Source organism: Dunckerocampus dactyliophorus, chromosome 19 (assembly GCF_027744805.1).
Source record: "Dunckerocampus dactyliophorus isolate RoL2022-P2 chromosome 19, RoL_Ddac_1.1, whole genome shotgun sequence".
In the NCBI taxonomy this organism is placed as follows: Eukaryota; Metazoa; Chordata; class Actinopteri; order Syngnathiformes; family Syngnathidae; genus Dunckerocampus; species Dunckerocampus dactyliophorus.
The window spans coordinates 15,939,723-15,957,378 of record NC_072837.1 but is presented as its reverse complement, the minus strand read 5'-3'; the positions used below and the strand labels follow the sequence as shown (position 1 = coordinate 15,957,378).

Sequence of the window (17,656 nt, the reverse complement as noted above, 5' to 3'; positions counted from 1 at the left end):
TAATAAAAGATCTTTTTATTCACAATAGAAGTGTAACAAATATAGTATATTAAAAAGTCTGCAGCTCATTCATCTAATTTGAATCCACAAAGCGCAGAATATCTTTATATAAACGTCCAGTGGTCTCTCTGCCACTATGGAATAGTTGCAATAATTCTCCATAATATTTCTAATAATCACCATCATTTTATGAACAACACCAAAAAAAATTACCACAAAGTAATATTTTATATGAAGACCAAAAAAAGAGAGTAAACTGTGTGCAATGGAATGATTGCTGTCACATAAAATCTTGATTTATTAAACAGGAAAATTAAAATTAAATTAAACAAAATTATTATTATTAAAACAAGAGCTACGTTTCTGCCTACATCAGCTGAAATTAGCTAGAAAAACAATCTTAGGATACAAAAATGAATGTCAGATGCAATTTTTTTCTTTTAAACCCTTTTTTAACCACAATTATAGAGTAATGTAATGTAATTAAAATTATCTCACGGAGCTTCCAGCCTACAAATATCTTCAATTATCCTCCAGCAAATGTATTACCAAGATACACTGCAACTGCCAAATAGGTTTACCAACGCAGATTGAAATAAAGCAAAGTTGTCCTCACCGAAGCAGTGAAATGTTGTCGGGCGGGTAAACAACATCACAATAGATAAATATTTCATCTATCCACGGGTTTCCAGATTAAAACGCCCCAAATTGGAACTGAAATTAAGAAATGCCACGGAAAAATGCCAGCGAAAACGTCTCATTTGAGGAAGACGAGGAAGACAAATGTGAGGAAAAAGAAGACAACGATGAAAAAAAACAGGAAAAAGTAAGATGAAGAACAGACCGGGAAAAAAGAGGAAGACAAAGAAGTCGCCGTCTCATTTGTGCTGAGACGAAAACAATACTACTTCTTCACATTAGCCGGTACATTCACAAATTTCTCTCCAAAACTTTACGTGTACTTCCTGCTGTTCGCTGACATGAACCAATCAACTACGACAGTAGTCGCTAATTCGTCACGATTATTCACTCCTACTAATTAGACTGCAACAACAGCACCCCCTGGTGGTCAGCTTGTAACGCTACAACACCATCGGCAGGTCCCGAATAAGTTAACACAATTAAAGACATTCAAATCCATCATTGCATGGATACAAACGCAAAGTCAACACAAATTAATTGTCACTGATTACAATCTGATGGGACGGCTTGTCAAACCACATTTTTGACCGAACGGATGCCGTACACGAGAGAAGTGATCCCCATTCCTTAGGTACACCATCTCATCTTTAAAGTGGATACAGAAATGTGTGTATTTATCGTATATTGTTATTTTGACACGATTGCTAGCCATCATTATAGCTGCTGCTTCCTGATGGGACGAATATTGTACTGAAAACATGATCACAAGCAAGTCGCGTTTGTATAAAGAAAAATGTCGACAATTCACATGAATGCGAAATCCCTCCCCCCCACCACACAGACACACACACACACACACACACACACACACACACACACACACACACACACACACACACAGTTGATGTACCTAATGAAATGTCCACGGAGTGAATAACGTCAAAGGTATGATGGTCCTTTTGGTCCGGATTGATCATGTGATCTAATCAATTAAGGACCAGAAATCAAACAAGAGCGCGCGTGCATGACTGAGATATGTTTTGTGTTGTAAAAAGCCATCTTGCGTAGAGCAGTGGATCGCTGTAATGTACACCTCTCACCACTTGGTGTCAGTGTTGCACAACGTTTACCCTCCACTGGTCCCGTCAAAGCAGCTGCACGTTTCATGTTCGCCAGGAGGGGGCACTACTACACCAACTATCACCTGAGGATGATTTGTTGTTGTTTTGGTAGCATCCTCATGTCTCTCTCACTCTCTCTCTTAAAGCTACAGTACTAATATCTACCACTAATGATCACCAAGCCTTTGTTTGTGGGAGCAACTTCAGAAGCGAAGGCACAAGTTCAAACTAGCTTCTGAGGCGTCGCCTTGGACACGCCCATAAAAAAAACATCTGGAGAATGATGCATTGAGAAGCGGAACTACAAGGACTGTTATGGCTTCCAGTGTGTGAGCACGTGTGTGTCTCCTCATAGAGGAGGGGGGCGTCTGGCAGCCTTCCTCACGTGGCAGAAAAACCACCCAAGAAGACGACCAACATCCAAAACAAAGACTGCAAAAAAACCAAAAACAATAAACAAACTAGCACAAAGTTTACCCTCCCCGCCCCCAATAAAAAAAACTATATATATTTTTTTTGACACGCATGAGCGCCAAGGAAGAAATTCTTACATAAACTATGCTTGGTAGACGACCACCAGGTATCCCACCTGACATCTCGGGTTTTTTTAGAGTGCATTTTGGGGGTGTGGCCGCATACGCAAAAACTTTCCATTTTTGCTCTATTTTCCCTCCATTTCCCAACATTATTTCAATCGATCCACACTTTAGACGGCCCCCGTGTCACTGCACCACATAGTGGTAAGGGCTGGTACTGCAGTTTCATCAACACTGACTGGTCAATTTGTCTTCATTTTCGGAGATAGTCATTTTGTCCCACTTTTTGCAAACCGGGCCCGCAGCTTGTGTCTTTTATTGTACCGCTGCTTTTTCTGGAAATACTTTTTTTTGTTTGTTATTGTTTTAAAGGCCTGCAAAGAAAACAAAAAGCTGGGAAATAAGTTGAAATGTGGAATATTAAAAGAAACGTCAGACTAATAGGAAAGAATATTGGCTTTGTCAGCTAGAAAAATTCTCATTTCTGATCATATTTTGGATTATTTTGGAATTTAAAAAAAAGAGGTGAATAGAAAAGCGGTTCCTGCATGGTTGATGTTTCCTGCACGCGGTCTCGGAGGAAGCAGCCTGGGCGTCGCTGCCCTGGATTGTGTGGTTTCGCGCCGCCTTGTTGTTTTTTTGAGAAGAATTTCGAAAGTTGCGTGGTGAGTATTTAACGAGGGATAGATTTCGGGCACGTTTTCTTGTAAACACGATCACAGGATGCGACGTTACTGGCAGGTCATGAGAGGGCGTGGCTACAGTTCCCAAGCCACACCCCCCTCAGGAGATGTCCTTTTTTTTTGGAAAACATCCTGTATCCGTCCTGAAGGTCAAAAGAGCAAACGTGGTTTCCTGTCCTTTTTTTTTTGGAAAACATCCTGTATCCGTCCTGAAGGTCAAAAGAGCAAACGTGGTTTCCTGCGGATGCTGAGGCGGGACAGCAGAGGGGGGAGAAGACGAATGTAAACAAAGATGGCGTCCGGGATCGTCCTCCTTGGCGCCACCGGTTAGCACACTAGCGTCACGTCTGGCGCCGGTTCTGAAGAGAACATTGGACCACCTTAGAGTGGTGAAAATATCCCACAGAAGACAAGTGGAAAGTGAAAGTCCACTTGGACCCCATGAATTCCAAAGCAAACAAACTTCCGGTCCAGAGAAATCCGAAGCGTCGGGCTCGGGTCTACGAGATCCGAGGTTCTCGGTGCGGATGGTCGGCTACTCCACCTCGTTGTTCTGCTCCGTCTGCCGCTCGCTCCTGATGACGGGCAGAGGGTGGGCCTCCGTGTTGAAGACCCAGTGGTCGAAGGGAATGTGGTCGTCATCAGAGAAGAGCAGGTAGAGATACCTGAAGCACACGCACACAACGCTCACCTTCAAAGTCCTTTGAAGGACATCAAAATGCCATCTGTGTGTGTGTGTGTGTGTGTGTGTGTCTCACTTGAGCGTCTCCGCCAGGAAGAAGCTCTGCTGCACGTCGTCGTGGTTGGGCTTGGCCGCGTAGACGTCCCTGATGCCGCTGTAGCCCCCCTCCATCTTACAGTGCTGCTCCAAGGCCTGCAGACGAGGTCCCGGCGGTTATAAAGCTTACAATGCGCCTGCTGCTGTGTTAGCTGACGTGGCTGAGCTAGCTGTTAGCGTCCCTCACCTGGACGGCCTCCCAGCCCCAGTCCCGGTACTTGGGGTCGTGGGTGAACCTCCACATGTACATGTAGGTCTCGATCACCTCAGGGCGCAGGATGAAGTATTTCTCGTTCTGCCGAGTGGCGATGGCCTCCACTCCTCCGTCGAAGCGGAACGCCTCCGGGCCCAACTTTAAAGCTAAATAAAAAGCAAAGCCGTCAGGACCGGAAGATCGTCTCGAACGAGAACCTGATGAGTTACCGGTTCTGGAGTAAGACTCGTGACAGGTGCGTGCGATCTCGGCGGCTTGCTCCATCTGGTGGCCCGTCTTGTCGCCGGGCGCCCCGTCGGCGCCGAGCGCCATCATGCCGCCCGCGAAGCAGGTGAGGTGACCCATCTTGTGCTCCAGTAGGCCCCCCTTCCATTCGGCGATGTACGTCAGCCCGCCGCTCGACTTCCTTATCAGGTTGGTCTCGATGGCCTGGGACGGACGCAGACGAACACCGCTTACAGACTCCCCGCAAAAAAGTCACGTTTAGCCACGTAACGGTGCAGCGCGTCGTCGTTTGCTCCACGCTTTTGAAGCTGCAGCTTTTCATAACGCCACGAACTGAAAATTGTCCTCTCCGGGCTTCACTACACATCTAAAAATGATGGCTGGAGCTCTGCCAGAGATCTGTCGGTCTGCTACAGACGCCGGAGCTGCAAGTTTTTCTTCAGCAAACAAGCTAACCTAGCATGATGTTGAAGTGGAATGTTAGCGTTGTAGCTCACATGTGGCTATGCTAGTATCGGTTTCTGCAGGCTTCTCTACACATCTGAAAATGATGCCTGGAACTCTGCTAACTATCCATCTATATGCCAGTGCTGGTGTCCCACTCCTTCATGATACTACGGTGTATTTTGGGGAGTATTTGTACATTTTATACGTGGTATATTGTGTGCTAAGACGTTATAAACGGTATATTCCAATGCAAAAGTGAAGGATATTATGTTTTCCTTATAATATCACAAGCTTATTCTCTTAAAACTGAAACTTGTTTCTTGTTTCTTCATCATTTCTTAATAATTTCACTTTGTTCCGAAAAAATGGCGGCTGTTTTTTTTCCTCTCTATTTTCCAACTAATTTTTGGCTTCCCATTTTCTTCTCGTAATTACGACTTTACTCCTTTAACTTATACCCCCCCACCCCTCCCCAAAACGCAATTTTCCCAAAATTTAAACTTTATTCCGTGTTTTCTTTCTCATAATATTCTAAATACAGTGATATGTTTTTAAAAAATGTCTTTTTTCCTTAAATTGAGACTTTTTTCCTCTTTAGAATAAGACTGTATTCTCGTAAAATGACAGCTGCGTTTTCCATTTCGGCTGTTTTTTATTTTTTGACTTTATTCTTCTAATATTAGCAAATTTCCCCCCCCCCCAACTGAATTTCCCCCAAATTACAACTTTATTCAATGTTTTCTTTCTCATAATATTCTTCATAAAAGTCTTATTTTCTTTAATATTTCAACTCCATCTTTTTCTCCTAAAATGTTTACTTTATTCTCGTCACATTTCTGCAGTTTTTGCCATTTCTGCTGCTGTTTTTTTTCCTACAATTCTTCAAATATTTCAACTTCCTTCTTGTAACTTTTCTTCTCATAACTGCGACTTCATCCCCCTAATATTTGGACTTTACCCCCATAATATTACAACTTTTCCTCCAATCTGGTTTCCCCCAAATTCCAACTTCATTCTTTGTTTAGTTTCTCATAATATTATTGACTTAAAAAAGGGTCATTTTTCCTTCAATGCTTCCACTTTATGCTGCTAAAACGACATTCTTTTTCCTCATTTTATTGTGGTATTTTTTGAAGTCTATTTTTTTTGGTTAGACTATTATTCTTGTAAAATGTGTCCACTTTTTCTAGATTTGAAAGGATATTTTTAGCACATGCGGTGCGCCAATAAGAAAACCGCCACCCCTGTTGCGTGCGCCGTACGGCATCCATGGGTTGCAGCTCGTTAGCATAAAAGCTACAGTTTAGTTGAAAGGAGCCAACTGAAGCTCCAATGTGTGTCGTCGTTTGCTCTAAGTGAGACTCTCATCCCCGCCACAAATAAAGCACTTCTAATCCACAGCATCCAGGAGGATTATGGGCAAAGTATCCACCGCAAGATTAACGTTGCGTTCAAGTCGGCGCGTAGCGTTCCCAAACAACAACGCCGCACACCCAAGTTGCGTTGGACGCACGAGGAGTGTGTGTGCCATCACATGCTCGAGCAGATTAATCAGATTTGTCTTCTCATGCAAATGTGTGTGTGTGTGTGTGTGTGTGTGTGTGTGTGTGTGTGTGTGTCAGCTGTCGCTACGCTGGCACGACACCATCTGCTCCGATGCAACGTCTCCCAGAATCCATCAGCGGAGGAACTGAGCGCGCTCCAAGACGATGACGACGCCTGACAACCAATCATATCACTGAACAAAACATGAACTTTTAATAACGAGGAATAAAAAACAAGTTAGACGATAATGTATGAAAGTGTGTTAGCTTTAATGCTGGGACTTGCGCACTTTAAAAGTCATCAAGGGCTGACGCCAGTGTGTGTGTCTGTAGCTTTAATGCTAATGAGCTGTGTTTGTCCACGCCCACTATTGTGTACTTGACACACTTGTGTCAGCCATTTACAGGCTCTGCTGGTTTTTTTAATTGAAAAATGGAAAAAAGAGCAGTAATTTTACAAGAATAAAGTCATATTACTAAAAAAAAAAAAATAGCGTAAAGTTGAACTACTAAAAACTGAAAAATTTCATTTTTAACAGGCATGATGATATGAGAAACATACAAAACTAAGAATAAGGCTGCAATTTTAGGAGAACTAAGTAGGGTAAAAGTTATAATTTTACAATAATAAAGTCAAAATATTACAAGAATAAAGACATAATGAAAGAAAAAACTGTATGAGAAGAAAGTTGAAATTCTCTGTAAAAATAAAATCGGAAAAAAATGGAAAAAGGAGCAAAAAGGGATCATGTAAGTTCATTTCTACTAATAACACCCTTTGGCACCGATGACACAAAGCTGAGAAGCAGGCTGTTTTTTGGAAATATAAAAAACGTCCCAGCATATGTACATGCACCCTTTGATTTTTCACTTTGTGGCCCCCGCTGGAAGAAGGTTTGGACCCCCCTGCCGTTCACACTCTAACTCTGCAGCAATGTCAGAGATGCCATACGTCGCGTACAACGTAGCAACGTGAAGGACTGGAAGAGGATGACAAACGTTAGCATAGCTATGTGACGCTACATGCTAACATTACACTTTAACACCATCTAGCTAGCTTAGCCTGTTCGTTGAAGAAAAAACATCCTCATCAAACCTGCAGCTCCCACGCGTGTCGCCGACTGACAAGATACTCGGCAGAGCCGCAGGCTGCCTTTTCAGATGTGTAGAGAAGCCTGCTTTTTTCAAAATGTGGCGGGCTCATCTAGCTAGGGGCGGGTCCATGAGGAAGGAGGTTTTTCCTTCACAGCGTCTCGCAAAGGCGCAAGCTGAAACGTGTGTTTCAGGCGTGTGAGCGCCTCTTTTCTCCACAGTAACGCAAACAAGTGAAGGAGATGAGACATTTTTCTCATGTTCCTGCTCATAAACAGACTCTAGGGCACCAAATCTTTCCACTGGGGGCCGCATAGGGAACAACCAGAGAAGCAAAAACACTTTTTCATTTAATTTCCGCTTTATCTCTTTACATTGTGCCTTTTTGCTGTATTTTTCCAATTTTTGCAGCTTTTTTAGTGTTTTAATTTCATTTCTACAACGTGCCGCGGGCCAACAATAATAGAGTCACATGCCGCAAATAGCCCCCGAGCCACACTTTGGACAGGGACACATTTTACTGCTCCAGCGTTTGACATAATAACCTAATAATGTTAATCATGAATATTTTCCCTTCCTCCACAGTGCCCTCACATTTCAATACTTATGCACATTTTTCCCCATATTTGAACTTTCACGCAGCACATCCTGTAGCCGGTAAAGTCAGGCCTTCACAATAAAAGAAACAGGGCAGTGAAATAAACACCACAGTAGGAAATCGTGTGTTTACACTATGAAATTCACAAAACCATTTCCATTCTTTTCCAATGCAAAAGCTGACAGGTATGAATACTGGAGCTTCCAGTGACGTTTATGTGCGATGTGCGTGTTTAGGAATGTGTGTGTGTGTGTGTGTGTGTCACCTGCAGGGCGTCATAGTACATCTTCTTGGCTTCCTCATCCGTCCTGTCAGACATGAGCCAGGCTTTGAGCAGGTACTCGTAAAAGCTGTCACCCAGACCGCCCACAGACACGTGATCTGCAACACAACAACCACCATCAACTTGTCCTTCCTGCTCTCCTCCACGGTACGCTGCTGCAGCACCTTCACACACAAACCCATCTCAGCGCACCACGGGGGGGCCCAGTTTGTTTTTTTAATTGACCCACGGCACCTCCTGAACACAGAATTTAACAAGAAAAAAAAACTATAGCAAAAAAATGGAAAAATCTGCAGTAATTTTACACAAAAAAGTCAGAAAAAACAAAAACGTCAAAATATTAAGAGAAAAAAGTTGTAATCTACCGACAAAAAGAGAATAGCGCCGTAACATTAGGAGGAAAAATAACGTCATTTTCAGTAGCGTAAGGCTGAAGAAAATACAAGTTGCAATGTTATGATACACAAACAAAACAACAAAGTTGTCTTTTTTTTTTAAATCAGGTTGTGCAAAAATATTTAATATAGGAATATATAAGTATATAATGTTACGAGAATAATGTCAAAATATTATGGGAATAAAGTTATAATTACCAGAAGAAAATTTACAGGTAGAAATTTGAAATAGTTGGATAATACAAACAAAAACAACAGCAGAAATGGGGGAAAAATGCTGTAATTTTACAAGAATAAAGTCCAAATATCATGCTACTAATGTCATTTTAGTAGCATGGGGTTGAAATATTAAACACGTTAAAAATAAAAAAAATATAAAAAAATTTTAAATCATAATATTATGAGAAAAAAAACAAAGCAAAATAAAGTCATTTTTGAAAAATTAGGTTGCGGGAAAAGTTATGTTACAAGAATAAAGTCAAAATATTATTATAGGAATAAAGTCATAATTAAGAGAGGAAAATTTAGAAAGAAGAAATTTGAAATAGATTGATAATAATAAAAAAACAGCAGAAATGGGGAAAAACTGCTGTTATTTCAGTCAAAAAGTGAAAATATGAAGAGAAAAAAGTTGTATTGTAATGAGACAAATGTTTACAAGAATAACACATTATTATAAAGAAATATATTGTTATTTTAGTAGCAGAGAGTTGAAATATTGAATGTTAAAAATGAAAAATAAAAAAAAATATTGAAAATGTAATTACATGAAAAAAAAATCTTTACAAATATTTTTTGAAATAATATGAGAACCTAAAAAAACAAAATAAAGTTGCCATTTTTAGGAAATTAGGCTGTGCAAAATGTTATAATAATTATTATGTGAATAAAGTCAAAATATTAAAGGAATAAAGTCATAATCTGAAGAAAAGATTATTTTTGGAAGAAAGTTGGGAAATTGAACATTTTCTGCCATTGCAAGCTGCTCCGATGCAGCAAGACGAGGTGTGCTAAGAAGCAGAGTTACGACGCCATCTACTGTACGGCGTTGGAACCACGAGCTGCCTACACAGGCAGTCCCGTTATAATGTGTTTATGTGTAGCAGGTAGCGCCAAATCCATTTGTGGCATTTGGGCTGCCACAAATAAAAAAATGTCTGGGAAGGACCGCTGATGATAATAACTGGAGAAACATCGCAAGTAGAACGGAAGATGACTTGCTGCCACTGCTGCAGCTGTCATGAAGCGCTTTCAGCCGTGGACGAATTGCTCATAAAGACAAAGAACACGACGATGTGGAGGATGGATGTTCCTTCCCCAGCAAGACACCCCCGCACACCCCCACCCCCGGTCATAAATGATGCAGCAAATGCGTTTTCATCACAATTACGTAACAACTTTGTGGAGGGAAAATAAGCACGAAAGCTGCTGGTTTTGCTGAAACTTGCTGTTTGAAGCCACGATCATATACAGAAAAAATATATATTGATATCAGAGACGGTGTCCACTGCTTGCGATGAATATTTCAATGTGTACGGAGGACACCATCAAGAGGTGCGGGTACACATTTGAGCTTCAAACGCTGCAACAGAAACAACAACAGGTCGATATTAATATAGCAGAAGAAAAAACTAACAAAACCAGAGCAGCCTGAGCTAATTAACGTCTTCACAAGGACAAAGGCCAGAATAATTCAGCCTAAAAATAGATTAAAAAAGATAATAACAATAATAATAAAATAGATAATAAAAATGATCACAAAATTGTCTTTTTCACTGTAAGAAGCTGAAGTGGAATGAAACCAAAAAACATCTCAGCATTTTCTCAGCAAGTCCCACTGCTGATGCAAAATGCTGAGGATTATCATTATTATCATTATGGGCTTTTTCGGGAAGCAAAAAGGGAAGACTTGAAATGAATCCAATGTTGGATCAATAGATGATGCACTTCACTAATCCTCTGTGATAAAGTGGCTCTGCTCCAGTAAAGACACAAAGCATATTGTAGGGGTTTTCGTTTGCAGCTGTGGTGGTGGGCTGCACGGGACGGCGGTCTGCTGCCGCTGTGTTGTGCCACTGCTCCCTCTGCTTTTTTTATGATGACAAATAACAATTTTAATGACTTATTCATTTACTTATTAACTTATTTATTTGAACTTTTTGCAACAACCAGCAGAACATGAACCCGAGAACCTGGCAAAACTGTTACTTTCATGGCAAAGTTGCTGAGAGCCCTTAAACTGACTCTAAAATGTCGAGTCTCCTTCTGTTACCCGACCTATTTAGTCCACTAGTACTACAGTATGTGACTATTAGTACAACAGTACTACATTTGGTACTACAAAACTAAATTCCAATGAAGTTGGGACAATGTGTAAATTGTAAATAAAGACAAAATATAATGATTTGCAAGTTATTTTTCAACCTATGTTGATTTAATCTTCCAACTGGTAAACCTTGTAATTTTTTGCAAATATGAGCTCATTTGGAATTTGAAGCCTGCAAGATGTTCCAAAAAAGCTGGGACACGTGGCAAAAAAGACAGAGAGAGTTGAGGAATGCTCATCAAACACCTAGAACCAGGTGAACAGGCTAATTGGGAACAGGTGGGTGAATGACTGAAATGCTCAGTCATTCACAAGCAAGGATGGGGCGAGGTTCACCACTTACTGCGCAAACGAATAATTGAACAGTTTAAGAACAACGTTTCTGAACGTGTTAATGTAATTGCGAGGAATTTGGGGATTTCATCATCTACAGTCCATAATATCATCAAAAGGTTCCGAGAATCCGGACAAATCACTGCACGTAAGCGACAAGGCCGAAAGCCAACATTGAATACGCATCATCTTGCATCAAAAACCCACACGAATGTGTGGGTTTTTGAAAGAATATCAGGCGAAGGGAGAACCCACGCGTTGTGGCTGCATCCTGATTGGCTAAGGTTCTGTAGACTGACGGTCCCCAACCCTGGACCATTTGGTACCGTTTGGGTCATTTGGTACCGGGCCACACAGAAAGAAAAAATAATTTTCATTATTTCATTTTTTTTTATGTTTTATTTTGAAAAGTGGCCAGATTCTCTCTGTTCCATCCGTCTCACTTGACGCATGTCCATTGTGCGTGTGCTAACTTTCTCTCATGCCGCACAGATAGACTACTACTGTATTTTTATCATTTTTCTTTCACCTCTTATTTGGTGTCAAATGCTGATACTATGTGGGAATGATAAAGGTAAGTTTTGATGACTTATTGAGTGCTAATGTGCACATTTGTCTCATGCTAGCCTGCTTTTAACACACACGTCAAACAGCCATGTAATAATCTCGCTGGAAAAAGTCCAGGCTTGAACTGGTGGATGGTGGGTCAGCATTCATTTTGTGCTTTTAATTTGATGTTATTCATGTCTTAGTTTTACACAATACATAATAAATTCGATGAATTAGATGGCTATAATGTACGACTTAGACTTCTGGACATGCTGAAGGAAGGTAGACGTTGCGGCTGTGGGGCGCCATTACGGAATAAATGAATCTTCGGTTGGAGGAGGAGGTCGAGGAGGAGGACAATACGACGACAGCAGCAATATGTTTTAACAAGGATAAAAAATGCAGAGCACAGCAGAACGGCGGCAGCACAAAGAGGCCAGAGGTCAGAGGAGTGAAATACGTGTGAGCCACTTAATCATTTATGGTGTCCAACCTTGTAGGTTGATCATTCAAACTGGAACAAAGGCTTGAACTTTGTGTTTCAACATGAGAAATGTGAGAAAATGTTAATGCCTGAGAAAAGTGTATGGTTTCACAGCCTTAAAACAGAATAATTAGGGATGTCCGATATTGGCTTTTTTGCTGATATCCAATATGCCAATATTGTTCAACTCTCAATTTCAGATTTCGATATCAACCGATACCGGTATGTGTAATTTTTGTATTTTATTTATTTTACAGGTGCCGCCAAGGTGGCTGCCTTTCAAAAAATTATGAACTTATGTATTATTATTATCATCATGTATGTATTATTATTATTTATGATGTATTATTGAAATTGAAGTGATCTGTTACCTATTTATTCATTTAATCTTATTCTATTTTCTTATTTTTCTTAACTCTCCTATTTTGCTTTGTTTTATTTTTGAGTGATTACGTTTATAAGGACACTTTCTATCTACAGTATCTATCTGTGTCTATCTACAGTATCTATTTATCTATCTATCGATCTATCTACAGTATCTATCTATCTACAGTATCTATCCATCTACAGTATCTATCTACAGTGTCTATCTACAGTATCTATCCATCTACAGTATCTATCTATCTACAGTATCTATCTATCTACAGTATCTATCTACAGTGTCTATCTACAGTATCTATCTACAGTATCTATCTATCAAGCAGCTATGTTTGTTCTCCTCCTATTACCATCTTTTAAGTAATATATTCTATCCTATGGAAATGGACTCGTCTACGTCGAGACGTGTTTATTCAAGCACATCTTTACATGCCATGCGAGCGACATCCAGCATCGATGTGATTCCCTGTTTAGTATCAATTTGGCAGCGCCTAAGATGAAAATCAAGCGGCCAGCAAGGAAATGGAGATTCAAGCCTTCGGAACCTCCTATCATCATGGGAAAGATGAATTTGCTACTGAACAAGATCAACGAGCTGACAAAGAAGGTCAAGACCTTCAGGGATTGAACATTGGCTTCACTGAAACATGGCTAACAGCTAGCGTCCCAGATGCTACAGGACAGGGACATGAGAGACGGTGGAAAGCACAAAGGAGGTGGGCTTGCACCGTATGTGAACAAATGTGGCGTAATCCTGGCCATGCGAACATTAAAATGTCCATCTTTACAGCATTTTTTGAAAATCGGTTTTCATTATCGGGAAAAAAGCCAATACCGGTATCTAAAAAAAATAAAGTTGGCTACTTCGCGCATTTCACTTATTGAGGGCTATTTTGGGAACCTATCCCCCGCAAACACTGTATATCCATTCATACAATGCATAACATTGATTTTAAGTTTAAGAAAAAAAACCTAATTTTTAAGGTGTGGCAGTAGTGATGTCCTGATCCACATTTATGGCTTCTGAGGCGATCCGTTCTTTTCTTTGTAGTCTTGTCAATAATAAGCTTTGCTACAAACATGAATTTGTGGAATTGAATATGGTTATGAAAATAGCTCTTCAACGCATTCAAAATAATGCAACTAAAGTATTTCTGAATTTACTTTTTTGTTAGCATCACCAACAATAATGTTTGGCTTTTGTAGAAAACCTCTGTGAGTCAGGTCCCTAATCCAATAAAAGATACGCCCAATAAAAAGTCCATCCGATACAGCATACAACTGTAAAAAATGGGTGTGCAAAATACTTTTAGCGTCGGACGTGGTTATGGATCAATTTGTGGTGTGATTTAGAATATATGACATTTTTTTAACAAAATCGTTTCAGCGTAATACTTGTAGTAATTTATTGACAGTCCCTAGTAAACAACCAGGGGTTAGAACAGTTCATTGGGGTGGCCAATGTGAGACCATTACTCACATGGGGTGGCAATCACTTGATACCTGAAATGTCGAGATGGCAAGTGGGGTGGCCGGAGAGTGACGAAGGCTGGTCACGGTCACAGCGAGGGAGGAACTACTGCTGTAGTTACAGAGCCGAATATCAGACGTCCAACGTGAAACTAGCTTCCCCACGGTACACCGCGGACATGTCTGCATGGGTGTGTTTTGTTTTCTTCTTCTTCCAGGTGGCGGGAGTCAAGTGGCAACCAGCTTTGAGGCGCATTACCGCACCTGCCGTGTTGGTGTGTGTCCCATGGCGGGACACACACATGTTACATGTTACAGTTACATCCTGTTATCCAAGGAAATATTCACACTAGCTTCGTTTCACTCCTAGTTAAGATGCTACGAAGGTCCTGCACGTAAAGGAACATCAAGGAAATCCCCGCCGATTTATATTTGGCGTGTGCTCCCACACATAAAGAATTACATTAGTATTACTTCTTTACATGCGGGAACCCCAGTCCATTCATGTACTTTTCTTTCTGAAAATACAACCTTTTTTCTTTTTTTGGCAGAAAGCCCTCGTCATTCAACCTAAGTCTGTAATCATCATTTATCATTCGTTTATCATTATTTATCATATATAAATAATACAGCATAATGATACAGTACATCAGCGCCGTGCGGTCAAGAGAAAAATCATGACAAATAAAAAAATAACAGTAATAATGATAACAAAATAAATATTCATATTTGTTCTTTAAACTGTAAGAAATGTATTTTCTGTATGACTACAATCGTTTTTAACATTTTCTGAAGTGAAAATCATCCAATTTGCATATTTCCCAATAAATACCTCTATTTTCTGTCATGCCCCCACTGGGGGCCAGAAATGTTTTCACGGTCCAATATCAGCCAAAATCTAAACTCTCAGATATCAGCACTCTGTTACGAGCGGTCCATTCCAGACTCGGCACCAGCAGCAGCGCCCACGTGATCACAACAGCACGTGCTAGCGTGTTTAGCAAGGAGGAGTGATGTCAGGCTGTGTTTTTCGTTCAAGTCCGAAAAAGACTGCTGAGTACAAGACGCGTCATGCACGGTTTCTCGTGCCGGCACAGGCCCGGGGAAGTTTAATACCACCAACCTCACTGCGCATTCGAGGAAATGTTGGCAACCCCACGTCTTCCTGGAACATGCACCGCTGTTTGACACATTCGCAAAGCGTGAGAAACTTCCACAGGACTACGAAAAGTCACTGGCTGTAAGAGAAAAGAGCCGGCCCCAGTCGGTGGTGAGTAATGTCGGGTTTAAACGCTTCATTGAGCACGTCGAGCCTCGCTGCATGATGCCTGTTGTGCATAAAACTAAACGCCACATGCATCAACAAGTAAATGGGTCACTTTTTCTCATGGCTACTGTTGCTGACGATTATTCTGTTTGAATAATATCACTTGATCAAGTCTTTTCCAACATCGCACACTACTAAACAAGTCATAAAAGTATGTAGGATCTATGCTGATAGCGGAATGATGTTAGTATCGGCTGATATTTAAGGCTGCAAATTGGGAATCGGATCGGAAGTGAATGAGTTTGTATCGGGACACTCCCACTATTGGAGCAAGGCTTTTCTTTTCCCCCCGAGGGCCGCATGCTGAAAAATCAAACGATGAGGACACTTTATTATTATTATTTTTTTACCAAGGTAGGTATGCAGAGACGTTTTTTACATTTAAAGAAAAAAAAACAAAAACAGCCAGCATTTCAGCTTTGTGTTATCGGTGACGAACCGTACTGTTAGTATGAATCAACTTTTTCGCGATATCACTTTGCTCCTCAAGAGGCAAGCCAAGGTGTACTTACGCTGCCCCCACTGGCCACTGTTTGGGTTCAGGTAGTTGGGGTAGAGCCCCTGCGGTTTATCTAGACGATTCAAAACTTTGCGGATGTTCATGACCTAGACAAAGGCAGCCAAAGATGTCAAACAGGTAACCAGTAACAGGTAATGTCAATCTGGCTCTCTAAAATCCACGGTCTTCCTACCTTTTGAGCAAACTCTGGGTTTTGCGACAGTTTGCTGAGGTGTATGAACTCCAGATGCAGCGTTCCGTACTCCGCCAGGATGCTGCTGCCGCCAGACGCCCAGGGCCAGTTTCGACCGATTCCACTGCACGCACAAACAAGGCACATGGAACACAAAATGAAAATGAAAGCTGTGAGCAGCATTGAACGGGCCCTCGCACCCCTACCCATGCAACTCGGGGTTCATGCAAGTGAGTCATCTAGTTATCATTTCCTGTTACCACTGCGTGGCGCTGTGACTAATTCAGGAAATGAGAACCGCATCGCTTCGGGGTGTCGTCATCATCATCACCATCACCATCATAGACACCAATGATTATCAACATCTGACTTATTAACGTCTACTTTTCACACCGACCATAAAGGTTTGTCGCCAAGTCCCGCCCACATCCTATGACGCTGCCTAAAATGCTTGGCAATATGTTATCGTCCATCTGTCTAGCACCCTGATTTTTATTTGGGCTCATTTGGTCATGGTCCCAAGGACAAGGGTGTCCAAAGGTCTCCAGCGAGGGCCACAGGGAAAAAAATGAAGAAAATGAAAGGATGCATCTTTTCCACTTTAAAAAAAGGCATTTGACTTTGTCATATCCTGTAGGTGAAAAAACATTCTTACTTTACTTTATTACTTTAAGCTTAACTCTTTGCTTCCCATTTGTGCTGTTGCTTTTTTTTCCGTTTTATTCTTAAATAATCTTTGTAAATTTTCTTTTCATAATATTATGACTTATTCCCATAATATTACAACTTTTTCCCCAACCTATTTTTCTAAATTATTTTGTTTTACTTGTTTCTCATAATATTACGATTTAGGAAAAAAAACACAATTTTTCTGTAAAGGGATAGTTGTGATTTTTGTCTGACATCCCCATCAGCAGTGTAGTACATCAACAGTGACTGAACCCCCAGTTGGTCTTTAATATTTCACCTCTATGCAACTGCAAAGACTCTTAATATTTCTTCCTCATAGAATGACAGCTGGTTTTTTTTTATTCCAACTATTTCAACATCATTCTTGAACATTTTCTTCTCAAAATTATGACTTTATTCCCATAATATTTGGACTTTAGTCTTGCAACATTATAACTTTTTCCCCAGCCTGACTTCCTTCCCTCCACTTTGGACACCCTTGCCAGGTGTTTGTCAAAATACGAACCCTGGTTTTGGGCCTAAATGGCCCGTCCAAACCATAACGCTCAACTTCCTGTTTGTTTGTGAACAAGAGCTACTGCGTCCTGCCAAATTTGGTGACGATTTGTGGAACTGAAACTTAACTGAAACACATTTTTCAAAAATGTATAGGAGGCGCTATTGAGTAAATATTGAGGGTTCCCCGGCAAATCGCCCGCAAGTGTGGAACGAAACTCTTTTGCAGGGGCGTCCAAAGTGCGGCCTGGGGGTCATTTGTGTTTTTTTTTTTTATTGGGCCAATGCACATTCTATAAATACAATTTAACAAGTAAAAAAGCAACAACAAAACAACAGCAAAAATGATTTTAA

General features: G+C 40.8%; 1 protein-coding gene across 1 annotated transcript in view; it reads right to left on the bottom strand.

Annotated features, from left to right (window-relative positions):
- man1a1 (mannosidase, alpha, class 1A, member 1) overlaps nt 1-17,656 on the bottom strand; it is a 156,428-nt gene continuing 138,772 nt past the window's right edge. The window contains exons 6-12 of the mRNA XM_054760921.1: nt 16,118-16,241; nt 15,938-16,031; nt 8,146-8,261; nt 4,184-4,403; nt 3,948-4,120; nt 3,741-3,856; nt 1-3,647 (exon numbers count right to left, since the gene is read on the bottom strand). Of these exons, the coding sequence (XP_054616896.1) occupies nt 3,518-3,647; nt 3,741-3,856; nt 3,948-4,120; nt 4,184-4,403; nt 8,146-8,261; nt 15,938-16,031; nt 16,118-16,241 (973 nt within the window). The 3' untranslated portion in view covers nt 1-3,517. The remainder of the gene's footprint in view (nt 3,648-3,740; nt 3,857-3,947; nt 4,121-4,183; nt 4,404-8,145; nt 8,262-15,937; nt 16,032-16,117; nt 16,242-17,656) is intronic.